General features: G+C 35.2%; 8 protein-coding genes across 8 annotated transcripts; 6 read left to right on the forward strand and 2 right to left on the reverse strand.

Moving 5' to 3' along the window:
• Positions 1 to 79: 79 nt before the first annotated feature.
• TVAGG3_0999700 (cilium assembly) lies at positions 80 to 716 on the forward strand (the record flags this gene model as incomplete). The annotated part of the gene is made up of 1 exon (XM_001582415.2): positions 96 to 629. The coding sequence occupies one exon, from the start codon at positions 96 to 98 to the stop codon at positions 627 to 629; it is 534 nt and encodes a 177-aa protein (XP_001582465.1).
• Positions 717 to 1,083: 367 nt separating this feature from the next.
• On the forward strand, positions 1,084 to 3,219 carry TVAGG3_0999710 (ankyrin repeat protein family; the record flags this gene model as incomplete). Its single annotated transcript, XM_001582416.1, has 1 exon — positions 1,098 to 3,212. The coding sequence occupies one exon, from the start codon at positions 1,098 to 1,100 to the stop codon at positions 3,210 to 3,212; it is 2,115 nt and encodes a 704-aa protein (XP_001582466.1).
• A 176-nt stretch (positions 3,220 to 3,395) lies between these two features.
• TVAGG3_0999720 (dolichyl-phosphate-mannose-protein mannosyltransferase protein) lies at positions 3,396 to 4,868 on the forward strand (the record flags this gene model as incomplete). The annotated part of the gene is made up of 1 exon (XM_001582417.1): positions 3,396 to 4,868. One exon carries the CDS (start codon positions 3,396 to 3,398, stop codon positions 4,866 to 4,868), a length of 1,473 nt encoding a protein of 490 aa, XP_001582467.1.
• A 373-nt stretch (positions 4,869 to 5,241) lies between these two features.
• Positions 5,242 to 7,537, reverse strand: TVAGG3_0999730 (zinc ion binding; the record flags this gene model as incomplete). The annotated part of the gene is made up of 1 exon (XM_001582418.1): positions 5,347 to 7,533. One exon carries the CDS (start codon positions 7,531 to 7,533, stop codon positions 5,347 to 5,349), a length of 2,187 nt encoding a protein of 728 aa, XP_001582468.1.
• Positions 7,538 to 9,342: 1,805 nt separating this feature from the next.
• Positions 9,343 to 10,900, forward strand: TVAGG3_0999740 (uncharacterized protein; the record flags this gene model as incomplete). Its single annotated transcript, XM_001582419.2, has 1 exon — positions 9,367 to 10,797. One exon carries the CDS (start codon positions 9,367 to 9,369, stop codon positions 10,795 to 10,797), a length of 1,431 nt encoding a protein of 476 aa, XP_001582469.1.
• Positions 10,901 to 11,129: 229 nt separating this feature from the next.
• On the forward strand, positions 11,130 to 12,155 carry TVAGG3_0999750 (structural constituent of ribosome; the record flags this gene model as incomplete). Its single annotated transcript, XM_001582420.2, has 1 exon — positions 11,130 to 11,618. The coding sequence occupies one exon, from the start codon at positions 11,130 to 11,132 to the stop codon at positions 11,616 to 11,618; it is 489 nt and encodes a 162-aa protein (XP_001582470.1).
• Positions 12,156 to 12,333: 178 nt separating this feature from the next.
• On the forward strand, positions 12,334 to 12,826 carry TVAGG3_0999760 (Chain T Ribosomal Protein S19e; the record flags this gene model as incomplete). The annotated part of the gene is made up of 1 exon (XM_001582421.2): positions 12,342 to 12,788. The coding sequence occupies one exon, from the start codon at positions 12,342 to 12,344 to the stop codon at positions 12,786 to 12,788; it is 447 nt and encodes a 148-aa protein (XP_001582471.1).
• A 106-nt stretch (positions 12,827 to 12,932) lies between these two features.
• TVAGG3_0999770 (uncharacterized protein) lies at positions 12,933 to 14,136 on the reverse strand (the record flags this gene model as incomplete). Its single annotated transcript, XM_001582422.1, has 1 exon — positions 13,412 to 13,753. One exon carries the CDS (start codon positions 13,751 to 13,753, stop codon positions 13,412 to 13,414), a length of 342 nt encoding a protein of 113 aa, XP_001582472.1.
• Between the last annotated feature and the right edge of the window lie 41 nt (positions 14,137 to 14,177).

Below are 14,177 nucleotides of genomic sequence, written 5' to 3' on the forward strand. Positions count from 1 at the left end.
TGCGCTGAAAAAAAAATCTTCAGTGCATATATGCTATTGGCGTGCGGCGCCGATAAAATAAATAAAAAAATTAGAAATCCGTTTGAAAATTTTCTATGGCAGCAACTTGTGATGCCTACTTCATCGGACGAATTGTTGGTGCTTCTGGCTTTCCTGATGGTGCCTTCTGCCTTTATGAACTCGTTCATGGTCAGCAATGGGTAATTACTGATGGTGAAGAAAAAGGACAAACACAAATCGATACCCCAGATGAAGGAGACACTGTTATTTGGTCTCATCCAATTGATGTTCATTACGAATTTCCTGGTATTCAAGGATGGCCTAAATTATCTGTGGAAGTTTGGCAACAAGATGCTCTAGGTAGATCTTTTCTTGGAGGTTATGGTATTTGCAATTTACCAATGACACCAGGATCGCATGATATAGATGTTCAGCTTTGGCGTCCAGTTGGAACTAAAGTTGATGCATTAACATCGAAATATATTGGTGGTTCGCCACAACTCGTTACGCAAGATATTGTAGATAAAGCACAGGATAGAGATAGACTTAAAACAGAAACAGCAGGCGTTTTACATCTTTCAATCGGACTAATTCTTGGTCGTACATCGAATTTCCAAGTTTTAATCTAAATTCAGTTAACAATCCTTACTGATTTCTATTGTTTTGATTATAGTTAATCTTTTCTTGTTATTATTTATTTTATAATAAACCTTTTCACGATTTAATTAAATGTATCTTAGTTTCAATTAATACACCTTTCTTTGTTTCTATATAATTCATCTTTGTTTTGCGACTCCAATGAATTGAAAAATGAACGATTGTGTTTAATTCATTCTTAGTTTACCATCGATTTGTCGCTGCAGAATATGTAAAATCCATTAAGGATTGTGCAGTCATTAAATAGAATTACAAGTGAATTTTCAATTTTCTGGCCTTTTTACCATATTTTTTTATTTGATTATGACGTAAGAATGATGACCTCCACTTATTTAATGCGAATGATTCATGAATCACATAAAAAGAGCAATTGTTGAAATTGTTGCGCAAAATTTGAGAGGAAAAATAACGTACAATAAAAGATCTAAAAAAGAAGAAATATGGCTGATATATTCCAAGCAATCTCTGAAGATAATCTTGAAAGGATGCAGGCATGCATCACAGAAGGCACTGATGTTAACAAACCTGGTCCAAATGGATTAACGCCTTTGATGCACGCATGTCAAGAAGGAAAGGATAAGTGTGTAGCTGCTTTGATCAAAGCGAAATCCGATGTTCAGGTGCAAGCAGCTGGTGGTTTGCAAGCAATCCATGTTGCTGCTGCTGCAGGCCAGGATGCTTCAATTCAAGCTCTTCTTAAGGCTGGTGCCCAAGTAAACAATCAAGATGCTGCAGGAATGACACCATTACACCATGCTGCTAAAAACAATCGTAAAAAGACATGCGATTTACTTATTAGATCGAAAGCAACTGTTAATATGCCAGATGCAGAAGGAAATACACCACTTCTTACAGCTCTTATTGCTGGCTCAGCTGATGCAGTCCAATCCTTCATCAAAGCAGATGCAACTGATTTAACAGTGCAAAATAAGAAGCAACAAACACCAGCGCATTTCCTTGCTGCTATGGGTAACATTGCTTTACTTAAGTCTCTTGCCAAGAAAGGTCTTAACTGGAATGCTCAAGATGATCAAGGTCGTACTCCAGTTGAGCTCTGTGCAGATTCCGGCAATGCTCAATGCTTCGAATTCCTCCTTACAAAGCTTGGTGGCGATCCAAGTGTTACAAATGCTGCAGGAGAATCTCTTGCTCATATTATTTCAGCGAAAGGCCATGCTCCTCTCCTTGGTATCCTCAAAGCCTCCGGTGGTAATGTTGATAGTGAGGATGCAAATGGCTGCCATCCAATCCAACAAGCCGCTGCATCAAATTCTGTTCCAGTTATTGAAGCCCTCATCAAACTCATGGCTCAGGTCAACTGCGCAGATGGCAAAGGCGATACTCCAATTCATTATGCCGCCGCTAATGGGGCTGTTGAAGCTGTTGAGTGTCTTGTCAATTCCGGTGCAGATATCAATGCCAAAAACAAAGCCGGCGAAACAGCTCTTCATGTTGCTGTCACAAAAGGAGATTGCAAGATGATCAACGCTCTTTCAGATAAGAACATCGATGTCTCTCTCCGCGACAACAACGGTAACACAGCACTCCATCTCGCTATTCCTTTACATAACACAGAAGTTATCAACACATTGATTGGAATTTCTGTTCCACCAAACTCCCAGAACAACGACAATATGACAGCTCTCCACCTTGCAGCAACTCTTGGAGATGTAGAACTTGTCCAGAACCTCATCAAGGCTGGAGCAGATGTTGATATGAAGAACAATGACGGAGAAACACCATTAGAACTCGCTTCCGCTGTTGGCGATGTTCCTGTTGTCAAAGCATTAATTGAAGCACGTGCTGATGTTAATTCTAAGGATGGACAAGGAATGGCCCCATTGCATAAAGCCGTCCAGAACAATCAAGTCGAAGTTATCAAGTGCTTGAAGGAAGCCAATGCAAATATTAATGCTAAAACAGGAGATGGAGAAACACCTTTAATCATTGCAACAAAGATGAAGAATGTTGATTTGATTACAATGTTAATTGATATGGGTTGCGATGTAAATATCGGTGATATCAATGGAACAACACCATTACATTATGCTTGCAAGTTAGATCTAACTAAACCAGCCTTGCAACTTATCGAGAAAGGATCAGACATCATGGCTAAAGGCGAAGGAAACAATACTCCTTTGCATTTTGCTTCATTGAACATGAACAAACAACTTGTTGAAGTTTTGATCAAGAAAGGAGCAAATGCAAGAGAAATGAATTCAGAAGGAAGAACTCCTTTGCAAGGAATTAGATTAACATTTGCAAAGTTCATGAAGCAGTTGATGGGAGAAGATAAAGGTGATAAGAAGGAAGATATTAAGATCGATGTTTCAGAAGTATTAAATCAGAGTGGCGAAAAATTAGAAACACAAACAGAACTTAAAGATACATTCTGTTTGTTATGCAGAAGAAGAGCTGCAACTGCTGCTTTGCTTCCTTGTGGACATCTTTGCATTTGCGATGCTTGCCAACATGAAAGATTGGCTACATTAAAGCAATGTCCAATTTGCAAGAAAGATATTTATGGTGCTTGTGCTATTTTCTGTGAAAACTAAATTTATTATTAGTATAATTCAATATAAATTTACATTTATCTATTATTAACAGTTTTCTTTCGATCTTTTCTTAAATAAGCAATATGAAATGTGAAAATTATGTTAAAATATATCATTTGGATAAAACCTACTTTTATAATATAGGCTAATAAACAATGTGATCAATACGAAAAATCATTTTTCATGATTCCTTCAGCACTGGCGAATAAAACTCCTGACAAGCCAACTGAAGAGAATCAAAAAGACATACTCACCATGATTTGTGAGGGGAGAAAACACAAAGAATTGAAAGCAGATATCAAAGACGCCGTTGTTTTAATAGTTTTGATATTCATGAGTATGTTTTCACGATTTTTTCGAGTGCAGTACCCTCGGTATGTCATATTTGACGAAGTACACTTCGGTAAATTTGTAACTTACTATAGAAATGGTGAATATTTTTATGATATTCATCCTCCTTTATCAAAACTAATCATGTATTTGCATTCATACTTAACAACATATGAAGAGAATTACGATTTCAATATGTTACAATTTAAAAACGAAAAATATCCAAATTATAATTACGTTTCAATGCGTTCAGTTAATGCATTTTTCGCTGGATTATGTCCACCAATAATGTTTGCTATTGCTCGTGCAATGGGATGCAGTTTCAATGCATCATTGCTGATTTCATTGATGACTATTTCAGATATATGCATGATAGTGCAAGGCAGATTTATACTTTCAGATGGTATACTACATTTCTTTAGTTGTTGCGCCATTTTGACATTTTTCCTAGATTATCGTCTTAATACTGTTTTTACATTCAGTTTAGAAGCATTATTCATCGGATTAGCGTGTTGTTGTAAGTTTACTGCTGGTGGAATTGCTCTTTGCGTCTTTGTTTTTGAATTTATATACGCATTTACAAAATCCGACAATAAAAATCGAAAAACATACATATTACACGCATATTATCGTTGCTGCTTTATTCTTTTAACGATAATATCATGTTTATTATTTACTACAGTAATTCATTTAGAATTATTACCTTATCGCCCTGAAAACAACGAAACATTCGTCACTCCACTGATAAACAACCCTCTTGTAAGCAAGCATGACACAAATTGGACCGCTAGAGCTAATTCTTCACCAGTAATTTTGAGATCATTTGAACTTTTACTTCACCAGCTTACAAGTAACTTAGATAGAAACATGACCCATCCATATTCATCGCGCTGGTATCAATGGCCGCTACTTACAGGTAAATCCATTGTATTTTGGACTGATGATCAAAGAATGGTAGTAAACATGGGTTCTCCTTTACTTTACTACCCTGTTTTCTTCCTTATTATTATTGGTATTGCTTATTCTTACGGAAGAAACAAGTTTTGCACCAAACAATTCATTTGTATTGTTGGATATCTTTGTTGTTTGCTTCCATTCGCATTAGTACCTCGTGTAACGTTTTTGTATCATTATACTCTATCTCTTTTGTTTGGAATCCTTCATGCAGGTGTTTTTGTTGACAAATTACCTCCAAAAATTCGAGGATTTCTTTTCCCTCTTTTAGACGTTTGTGTAATTGTTGGATACTTCTTGTGGGCGCCTTTAGCTTACTCTCTTGTGGAGCTGGACTTCGACTTCCTTAAGTGGTTTAGCAACTGGTATTAATATGTTTCTTTTAGTTATTTATTTATTTTGTATAAAGATTGACTTTTTTTTATTTTATTTATTGTTTTTCTCATTGGTTTCTAATTAACTTTCAATGATTTTTTTATTGATATGGTACAATAAAGATGTATTAAATAAATAAAGAAATATCGTAACAGAAAGTTTAACCCATATCAATTGATCGAAATTGCGAACTTTGGCAAAATAGCTGCTGTGCACTCTTATAGAAAGAGTTTCGTGTTATTGTGTTTATATCTGGATAATAGAAAAAGCTCAAGGGTGCAGTGCATGTTATAATTATTGAAGCATTTGATATTACATCCATCACACAATCACAGTTATTTGCACAATACTGTCAAATAAATAATAGAATATTGGATTTAAATTTGAGATTTGAGTGATAAAAGATATTCTAAAATAAAACTTTAAATATTTTTTTATGATAATTAAAAAAAATAACTTATAAAGAAATAATACATTACTCAGAAGTGAAGAAACCCCAAACTTCAACGCAATCAGCAGCGAATTCTTTTTCTGGCAAGAAGAACAATCTTGCCTCTTTCGAACCCGGCTGTAAACCAATTCCGTACGACTTCTCTATCTGAGCCGAACACATGTTGAAGTCACCAGCCAAAACAAGGTCGTATTTTCCGAATGTCAAAACATCCTTTGTTGCGTAGAGGTAGCAAGGATCATCAATAGTTGGTCTGTAAGGGATGAAAATATCTCTATTGATAGAGAACAAGAAGCTCGAAGACTTGTCACCGAAAGGCTGTCCATCGCAGTTCCATTTCGTTGCAGCAAAGCCTCCAAACACGTAACCGCCTTTCTTAACAAGAACAACAGTGATTCCGATGTTATCTATCAAATCGTGTATTGCTCTTATTGTTCTTGGATCTCTTTCTGTTGAATACAAGAGATGTGTTGCTGGCTGTGTCTTGAAAGGCAATGACATGTAGAGTCTTCTTGCGATCTCGTCATTAGGGAGAATTGTTGTTCCTTCGAATGGAACAAAATTCAATTTAATTCCCTTTGAAGCGAGTTTCTGTTCATGTCTCAAAGCCATCTGTGTCAAAGTGATGATTCTTATCAATGACTTCATGTTCGGATCAACATCCATTTTAACTTCATTGAAAGCAGCTGTGTTGAATGTTCCTGTTGTCTGTGTTTGGTTCTGTGTACTGCTATATGTGTTTCCAATGTTTCTTGATTTCATCCTTGAATTTTCTTGTTGTTGTGTTGTTGTTTGTGTGGAATCAAATGTCGATGAATTCATGCCATCGAATGTTGTTGATGGGAAATCAACATTTCGGACATTCCTTTCATCGAAGTAGACATCCCTGTTTCTTACACCCATTGGCATAATTGTTTCCTGTTTCGATTTGACCTCTAAAACTCCTGTCAATGCTAAATCTCCTTCAACAGCAAGAGGACGAGGTAAATCATTGTCAGGACGCAACTCATTGATGAGTTTGTCATGGATTGTAAGTGCGCGGATGACAGAGAGAGGACTGGAATATTCAAGATGCTCCTTGACAAAATTGGATTTGGCATCAACTTCATCGAGTTTCCTTTGGATTTCGGTTTTTGTGGATTGAATAATCAATGTTCTCTCAGCAACTTGTTCGTGAAGAGATGCGATTGCTTCTTGTGCGATCTTCATGATCCTTGCTTCAAGGCTCTTTGCGTTTGCAATGACATCTGCGTATCTTCTGTCCGCGTCTTGCATCTTTTCTCGCAAAATGTGTCTGCGGCGAATGTAAACTTTTGATTCATTGTATCCTGCTTTGATGGCTGCGGCGTATGCGTCTTTGAGTGGTATCAAAGTGTGTGATGTGGCTGGGCCTTTCGAGTGGAAGCCGGACATCTTACATTCAATGCAAACAGGGAGTTGGCAAGTAGGGCAAAAGTGTTCGACTCTGACTCCAGGATGGAATGGACATGTTTCCATCATTGGCTTGGCTTCTTCGATTGGGATACGCTGATGAGACTGTAGAAGTCTGTTTCCTTCGTGGGATTGGCGATCGCAATCTGCACAAAGATGTGCGTTGCAATTAGAACACCAAACAACGGATTTGTTCTTCTGGCAAAGGTCGCAGATATCATTGATCTCTGGTGCATTTTCAAGAAGCTCACCAGCAGTGAAACGAATGAACTGAAGTGTTCTGATTTGATCTGCATTGCAAATAACGTATTGGTGATCTGCTGAGACGCAAAGAGAGTTGTAATCTTGGTTGAGATTATCGCATGTTGGTGGTGTCTTTATGAATTCTTTTGTTTCGTAGTCGGCGGTCATATCCATATAGTTCTGGACGTTTCCGAGAGCAACAAGGCAGTGAACAACTTCACCAACTTTTGCTGCCTTATCGATAACAACGTGATCTGCACGGAATTTCAAACCACGCTTTGGGTTAACACGAACTCCTCTTGCAGCAATGTCTGAAATTGGCTGATCTAGCTCACTAAGTGGGATAAATGCGTGTATTACATTAACTGGATTAATTTTTTGACAGTATTGTGCAAATAACTGTGATTGTGTGATGGATGTAATATCAAATGCTTCAATAATTCTAACACGCACTGCATCGAGCTGTTGTTGCAATTCGTATTGAATAACACGGAATGCTTCTGACTCTGGTGGTAACGGTGGGAGAGATAACGACATGAAATTATAATTTATAAACTTATTACGATAACAAACGCAAAATTTCCAATTTTGACATTTCAAATTTACATGTCAAGATTATATAATGACTGATAATTTCTCTAATTTGTTTCATAGAGAAACGCGAATTTCAATGACAAAATCAAATTAAAAAAAGGAAAAGTCAAGTTTTGATAAAAATACAAATCAACACACATATTTTACACTCTTTTAAATATGTCTATTCTCAGTTGCCACGATCAAACAAAACACATAAAATTCGGCTATATAGACTTTTTTTTCATTGATATAGTACTCTCAAAATCTTAGGTTCGGCCTCAGAAAAATTTGTGAACGAAAATTTTCTGTAATTAAGTAATCCATATTATTATAATTAATATTTTATAAAAATATAGTTTGAATTAAAATCGATTATTTTCCTGATTGATTCCTATCCAATGATATAAAGCGTACTATATTCATGGACATAAGAATAAAAACATATTTATATAGTATTGTTGACTAATTTCATATTTTCGGAACTTTTTTGTTGACATTAATGATAAAAATATAGATTTAACATTAATGTATAAGATAATCATTATTTATTGCTACTGTATGAGTAATGTATATAGATAGAACCAGCTAATCTCAATATTTGATTTCAATTTATTTATTATTTAACAGTTGGATATAATTTTATAAGAAAACATAGATGGATATCAAGTTCACTTTAAAGAGAATGAAATTATAGTCTTGGATAAATCATTTTTAATTTTAAACGGCAACTTTCCCACATGCGAGATAACCCAAGAAACCATTGATCCAAGCAGTCATACATGTAATTCAACATGCAGACTAGTTATTTCAGACGATACAGCAAAAAATATTGATAATGCGTGAAGTTATTGACTCATTCATTAGATTTTTACGTTGGAACCATCGTATTAATGAATGGCATAATGCACTTGGATGTACCCATTATATTGACAAGCACACGACTCCATTTTTCCATGATTTGATAATTCAAAATTTTATCCTGAATCAATTACGGATCCTCTGTTTCAAATATTGAAGATATACATATTGTTATATTGTTTTGTAAAAGAATTTATAGAACTTTTTAAAAAACCGTTTTTGCAAAAATCTCGGGAACATAATCCCCTCAATTTTATTTGAAATAATCAGGAATGTATACTCGAAATATAGGGCGTGCACCATATCTTGAAAATTCAAGATCAATTTTGTAAAATTCTGTATGTAAAAGTTTTTTCCGTGACAGAACCATTTGTTATATATCATTATGAACAGATATGATCTTATTGAGTAAAACAACTCTAACACAAATGCACAAATTCTTGTAAAAGATAAATTGATAAAGAAACTCATATGAAAATGAAAAATTTTTAAATTCAAACAATTTTGCGGTTTATTTCAATTTAATCTTCAAAATTTATTTATCATAATTGTATATTTGCTTGTATTTCTTACTCGAAAATAGTAGCATCAATAAAAATTATTCTCAAGTTAGTGAACAACCATGTCAAGATTCTTTTTTCTTTGAATGAAATATTGGACCTTTTAAGAATTTGATCATAAATACATAATATGCAATAGACCAGTATTTCAAATATATTGTAAAACATTTGATTTTAAGTGCTTGAAATTGATATTTTGCAAAACATTTGGTGTTGTTAGATTAAAATGTGATACTATCATAGTCTGATGCATCACTTTCACTGGCTATTTTGTAAACTGTTGAAATGTGAGATCTAGGCTATCGAAAGATATGAAGAGCGTTTATGATTTCAAAAAAAAAATCATTTTCCGTTTCTATCGTCTTATTGAATTTAAATGTTATCAACTGTTTCCAGTGTTCTGGAATCAGAAGATCCAACAAAATTTGGTTTACAGGATTATGTTAACAATGCTACGAACTATGAGATAGAAAAAAAAGGCGGACTCAACAAATTACATTCAACTTACAGCTTAGAACTCGCAAAAAACGTAGTTGGTAATCAAAATTCAGTTCTTGACAAATTACAACCAAGTATCAAAATCGATGACTCCAATATTTATTGGAATAAAGCATATAGAATTGTAATCGCCCTTTTAAGAAGACATGAGATGGAAGATACACTACATGCAATGAGATTAGAGTATCCTAACCTCCCTAAGAGGACTGGATTCTCAAAAACTTCAGATCTTAATCGTGAATTTAACCAACTCTTTGATTACAACGACGAAGTTACTTGCAAGCTCACACTTGCAGATAAAGTCCGAGAACTTGCAAAAGAAGTAAATTTACCACATGATAATGATGACGACGATCACTGGGAAGAAATTCAACTTTCAACTGTAGCAAACGATCAAGAACTAACACTTGCATCAACGACAATCGAAAATACACTTGATGAAAACATACACGAAGCTCAACAAAAGCTAATAGACGAGAAAACTCCAAAATCTCCACGTCGAAAAGAAATAAAAGTCAAAAAGGAAGTCGAACCGGAAAAAATCAGAATTCGCGTTAGAAAACATGACGAAAATGGTGAAACTTACGTTCATAAACATCATCATCGTCCAAAACCAAAATATTTATCTACAAATATCACGAAAACAGTCGAAAGAAAGCTCAGTCCAGGTGGTACTCCACGAATTGTTGTTAAACGCCGCATTGTTAAAGTTGTTCCTCATTTCATTCAACATCATCACCAAGAGGAAGAGGAAAAGAAGCAAGAAAAGCTTCCAAAACCAAATACAGACATAGAAATTGAACCATTAGATCTCGATGACTTCGAAGATAACTTCGATGAACCGAAAACTCCAGATAAATCTGTCATTGAAAAATTCAATAATTCGAACGATAACCTGAAAAGTGACAGCTCTGAGGGAAGTGATGAAAATGTAGCGATGACTTTACCTGGGCCCGAAAGTCCCAGTACCATAGATAAACTACAGATGTTCATAGATGGAATGGATAAGAAAAAGAGCTCATATACCCTTGATGAAAGTTCAATTTTCCGTCATCGTCTGTCAAAGAACCACACAATGGACGGAATACCAGCCAAAAAGTATACAGCGAGCAAAAGGTACAAGGATGGATCGCTAATGAAGAAGAGAATTAATGATCCTTTGTTGAGATTGCCAAAGAATCATAGTATCGATGATTCTGGAGTCGGATATCATAGAAGTATGAATTCTGGAGATGGCTCGGCAAGAAGAAAATCAAATAGATTGACAGGAACATATTCTTCATCTGATTATAGTATTTCTAATTTTTAATTTTTGTTTTATTGTAAATTTAAATTTGTTTTTTATACTATCAACCAACTAATGTAATTCTAATCATATGATCTTGCAGTAGACTGGATTCTCAACTTAAATTGATTTCGAATCAATGACTATATCTAATCCTGCCCTACATGATTGTACTACAAAACGCATTCACATGGGCAATCAAATTTGAGCAATAAAGGAGATCTTGAAAATTTATGGAAGATAATGAAGGAAATTTCCTCGTAAATGCGTGAGAATTCGCTCTTGCATGGTAATACAAAATGAGTGGTGAGATTTTGCACCTTTATTTCATGAGTAACTAAGAAATTTCAAAATGAATGAAGGGTAAATTTTTACCCTTCTCCTTTTCGATGCCAACTCGTTTCCATAAGAGCAGAAAACTTCGTGGCCAAGTTTCTATGGGTTTCGGCCGTGTAGGTAAGCACCGTGTTTCACCAGGTGGCCATGGTCGTGCTGGTGGTCAGCACCATCAGAGAACCTGGTTCGATCGCTTCCACCCAGGCTACTTCGGCAAGGTTGGCATGCGCCATCTTCACCTCATGAAGAACCGCGCTGATGAATATGAGCCAACAATCAATGTTGACAAGCTTTGGACACTTGTTCCAGAAGAAGTTCGCGTCAAGGCTGCTGCTGCCAAGAAGGGCGATGCTGTCCCAGTTATTGATTGCGTTAAGAACGGATTCTTCAAGGTTCTTGCTCGTGGTGAGCTTCCAAAGATCCCATTTGTCGTCCGCGCTAAGGACTTCTCAGAGGAAGCCGAAAAGAAGATCAAGGCTGCTGGTGGCGTTTGCGAGAAGGTCCAGTAAATTTTTCTTACATTCCTTCGAAACAAATTTAATTTACATTTTTTTAGATACATACCTACAAAAAACTAGAGCACTCTGATAACACAACCTCGCATAGAATAAATGGAATCTTTATGATACTAATTTACGTTATAAGGAAAAACGTAAACTAATATTTTTTATCTGATCAAACAATAACAATAAATCAAGTGGATTAAGATCTAGCCATACGATTGACTCAGTGTATGAAATATTTCTCATTGGATTTTCTTTTGAATTCAAATACTCTGAAAATATATCGAATTGCTTCTTTTTTTGTTTGTAGAGGAAAAGTAAAGCAATAACTTCGTTTGCAACTGCTTTAAGAACGCAAAATCGGAAATTCATAGAGATATCACTCAATTAAGCTGGATTTTCGCTCGCAAGTTAGTAAGATTCTTTAAAACCCATTCAATACACATACATTTGGATAAGGCTGTACCATGTCTTTATTTTGAAATTATTCGATATCGAGAAGTTCTTGATCTATGCTTATTATCCTTTTTGATGAATCTTATGCTTATTCTGGTCCAGTATATTGCAAAAACGTAAGAATAAAAATTTTATGAATCTAATATCCCACATTTTTGACTATTTGGTTGAAATCTAACAGTTCATTCTGATATATACCCTAAATATATCTTTTATGGAGTGCACTAAAATTGAGAGGAAAAAACCTCCGAACGATAGGTATGGCCTTTTCCTATGATCGGAGGTAAGACCGGCCACAAGGGCTTCCAAGCTCGCGAAATTGCCGCAGACGTTTTCGTTAATGCTCTTGCTAAGCACTTCCAAGAGAACAGAATTGTCCTTCCACCAGAGTGGGCAGATCTTGTCAAGACCGCTGCTCTCAAGCAAATGGCTCCATCCAACCAGAACTGGTTCTACACACGCGCAGCTGCCGTTATCCGCCAGATCTACATGCACCACGATGCTTCCCTCTCTGGCCTTGCATTCCATTATGGCGCTAACCTCAAGGCCGTTACAATGCCAAAGCACCACCACAACGCTTCCCGCAAGGTCATCCGCTCCATCCTTCAGCAATTAGAGAAGGCTGACCTTGTTAAGGTTGGTGAGAAGGGCCGCCAGCTCACACCAAAGGGCCAGCGCCTTCTTGACCAGGTCGCTACAAGCTGCGGCAAGAAACAATAAATATGATCTGCTAATTCCAAATCTAAATCGATTTTTTTACATTTTTATATCTTTATTTTTTGGAAAAGTAATTAGATTACGAGTCATCTTTTTATTTATTCTTCTTTTACTTTTAAAACAAAGAAGAATAACTGATTATATTGTGTCAATATTCTCATTCTTTAGCTTCCCTATTAAACTAACATGACATTGCCATAGCTATTAAACTCCATAGTTCATAAACTGGCTTCCTAGAAATGTAATCAGGTTTAATTGAACGACATGAATCGAAGTTCATACAAGGGCATTTAATTTGACTCATCAATAGTTCACTTTTTATAGCATGTCTGTTAATAAAATATCTTAAAAAAGAAGAACGAACAAAAATCTTCAAACGGATAAATAGGAAACTTCATTGTATATCTAATCAACCATGACTGTTAGAATTAATAATTTATCATCGAATGAAAATGAATCAAAAAAAGTCTAGATTAGAGTAAAAAACATACAATATCTTTTTATTATTTAAAAGTAAATTACAAATCCCACAAGGCTCAATTATAAGAAGAAGATAACCATTACATAAAAAGGATGTAACTTGTCATTTGTTGGGTAATTATTGCAAAATTTGACTGTGTTACAATTTAAATATCTGCAAAGTACTTCTGAAAATCTTTTGATTCTATAGGTTGTGGTGGATTCATATTAGCGTCATGCATCGAATCTTCCATATCTGTTTCTTCGTTATGTAGTTGGATTTGCTTTGAAATGATCTTTGATTGACCATGTCTGATATTTTCGAAAATATAAGATGGATGGAATACGTTTGGATTGACTCCGCCATTTCCGTTTAAATAATCACTGAATAGAGGGGAATATTTTTCCATTCGCGTATTTAGCTGCCTTTGGTTCTGCTTTTGTAAATAGTTAAATATGTGTATTTCTCTTGTGTTGTCGTTGAATTCTTCGAGTCCTGAATCGCTCATTTATAAAAAGTGACAATGATTTAAAGAAAAACAATTTTACCGCGGGATTATCGCATTTCTTGAGCAAAATTTTTATACCGCTATAATATAGTCTTTATTTCCCCTTATGATATAAAGCCTCGAATGTTTAAACACACTAGTCACTACTTATCCCGCGATAAACACACAGACAATATGATTTCAAAGCTCATAAAGAATAAATTAAAACAACCTTTTAGTATTAGTGTGAGATTTTTATATCCAAATTTTGAAATTAGAGAATATTCTATGCGAAATTCTAAATTTTAAGTGATTGTAGAATAGTTATATGCTTTAAATACCAGACGATGAAGCTGAAGATTTCAAATAAACGATTTGATCAAAAAGAAATGCTTTATTCAGTAAGGTTTGTGCCAGAGAAGAAGAAATGAAATTCTTTTTTGAA

The sequence above is a fragment of the Trichomonas vaginalis genome, chromosome I (assembly GCF_026262505.1).
Source record: "Trichomonas vaginalis G3 chromosome I, whole genome shotgun sequence".
Taxonomy (NCBI): domain Eukaryota; phylum Parabasalia; order Trichomonadida; family Trichomonadidae; genus Trichomonas; species Trichomonas vaginalis.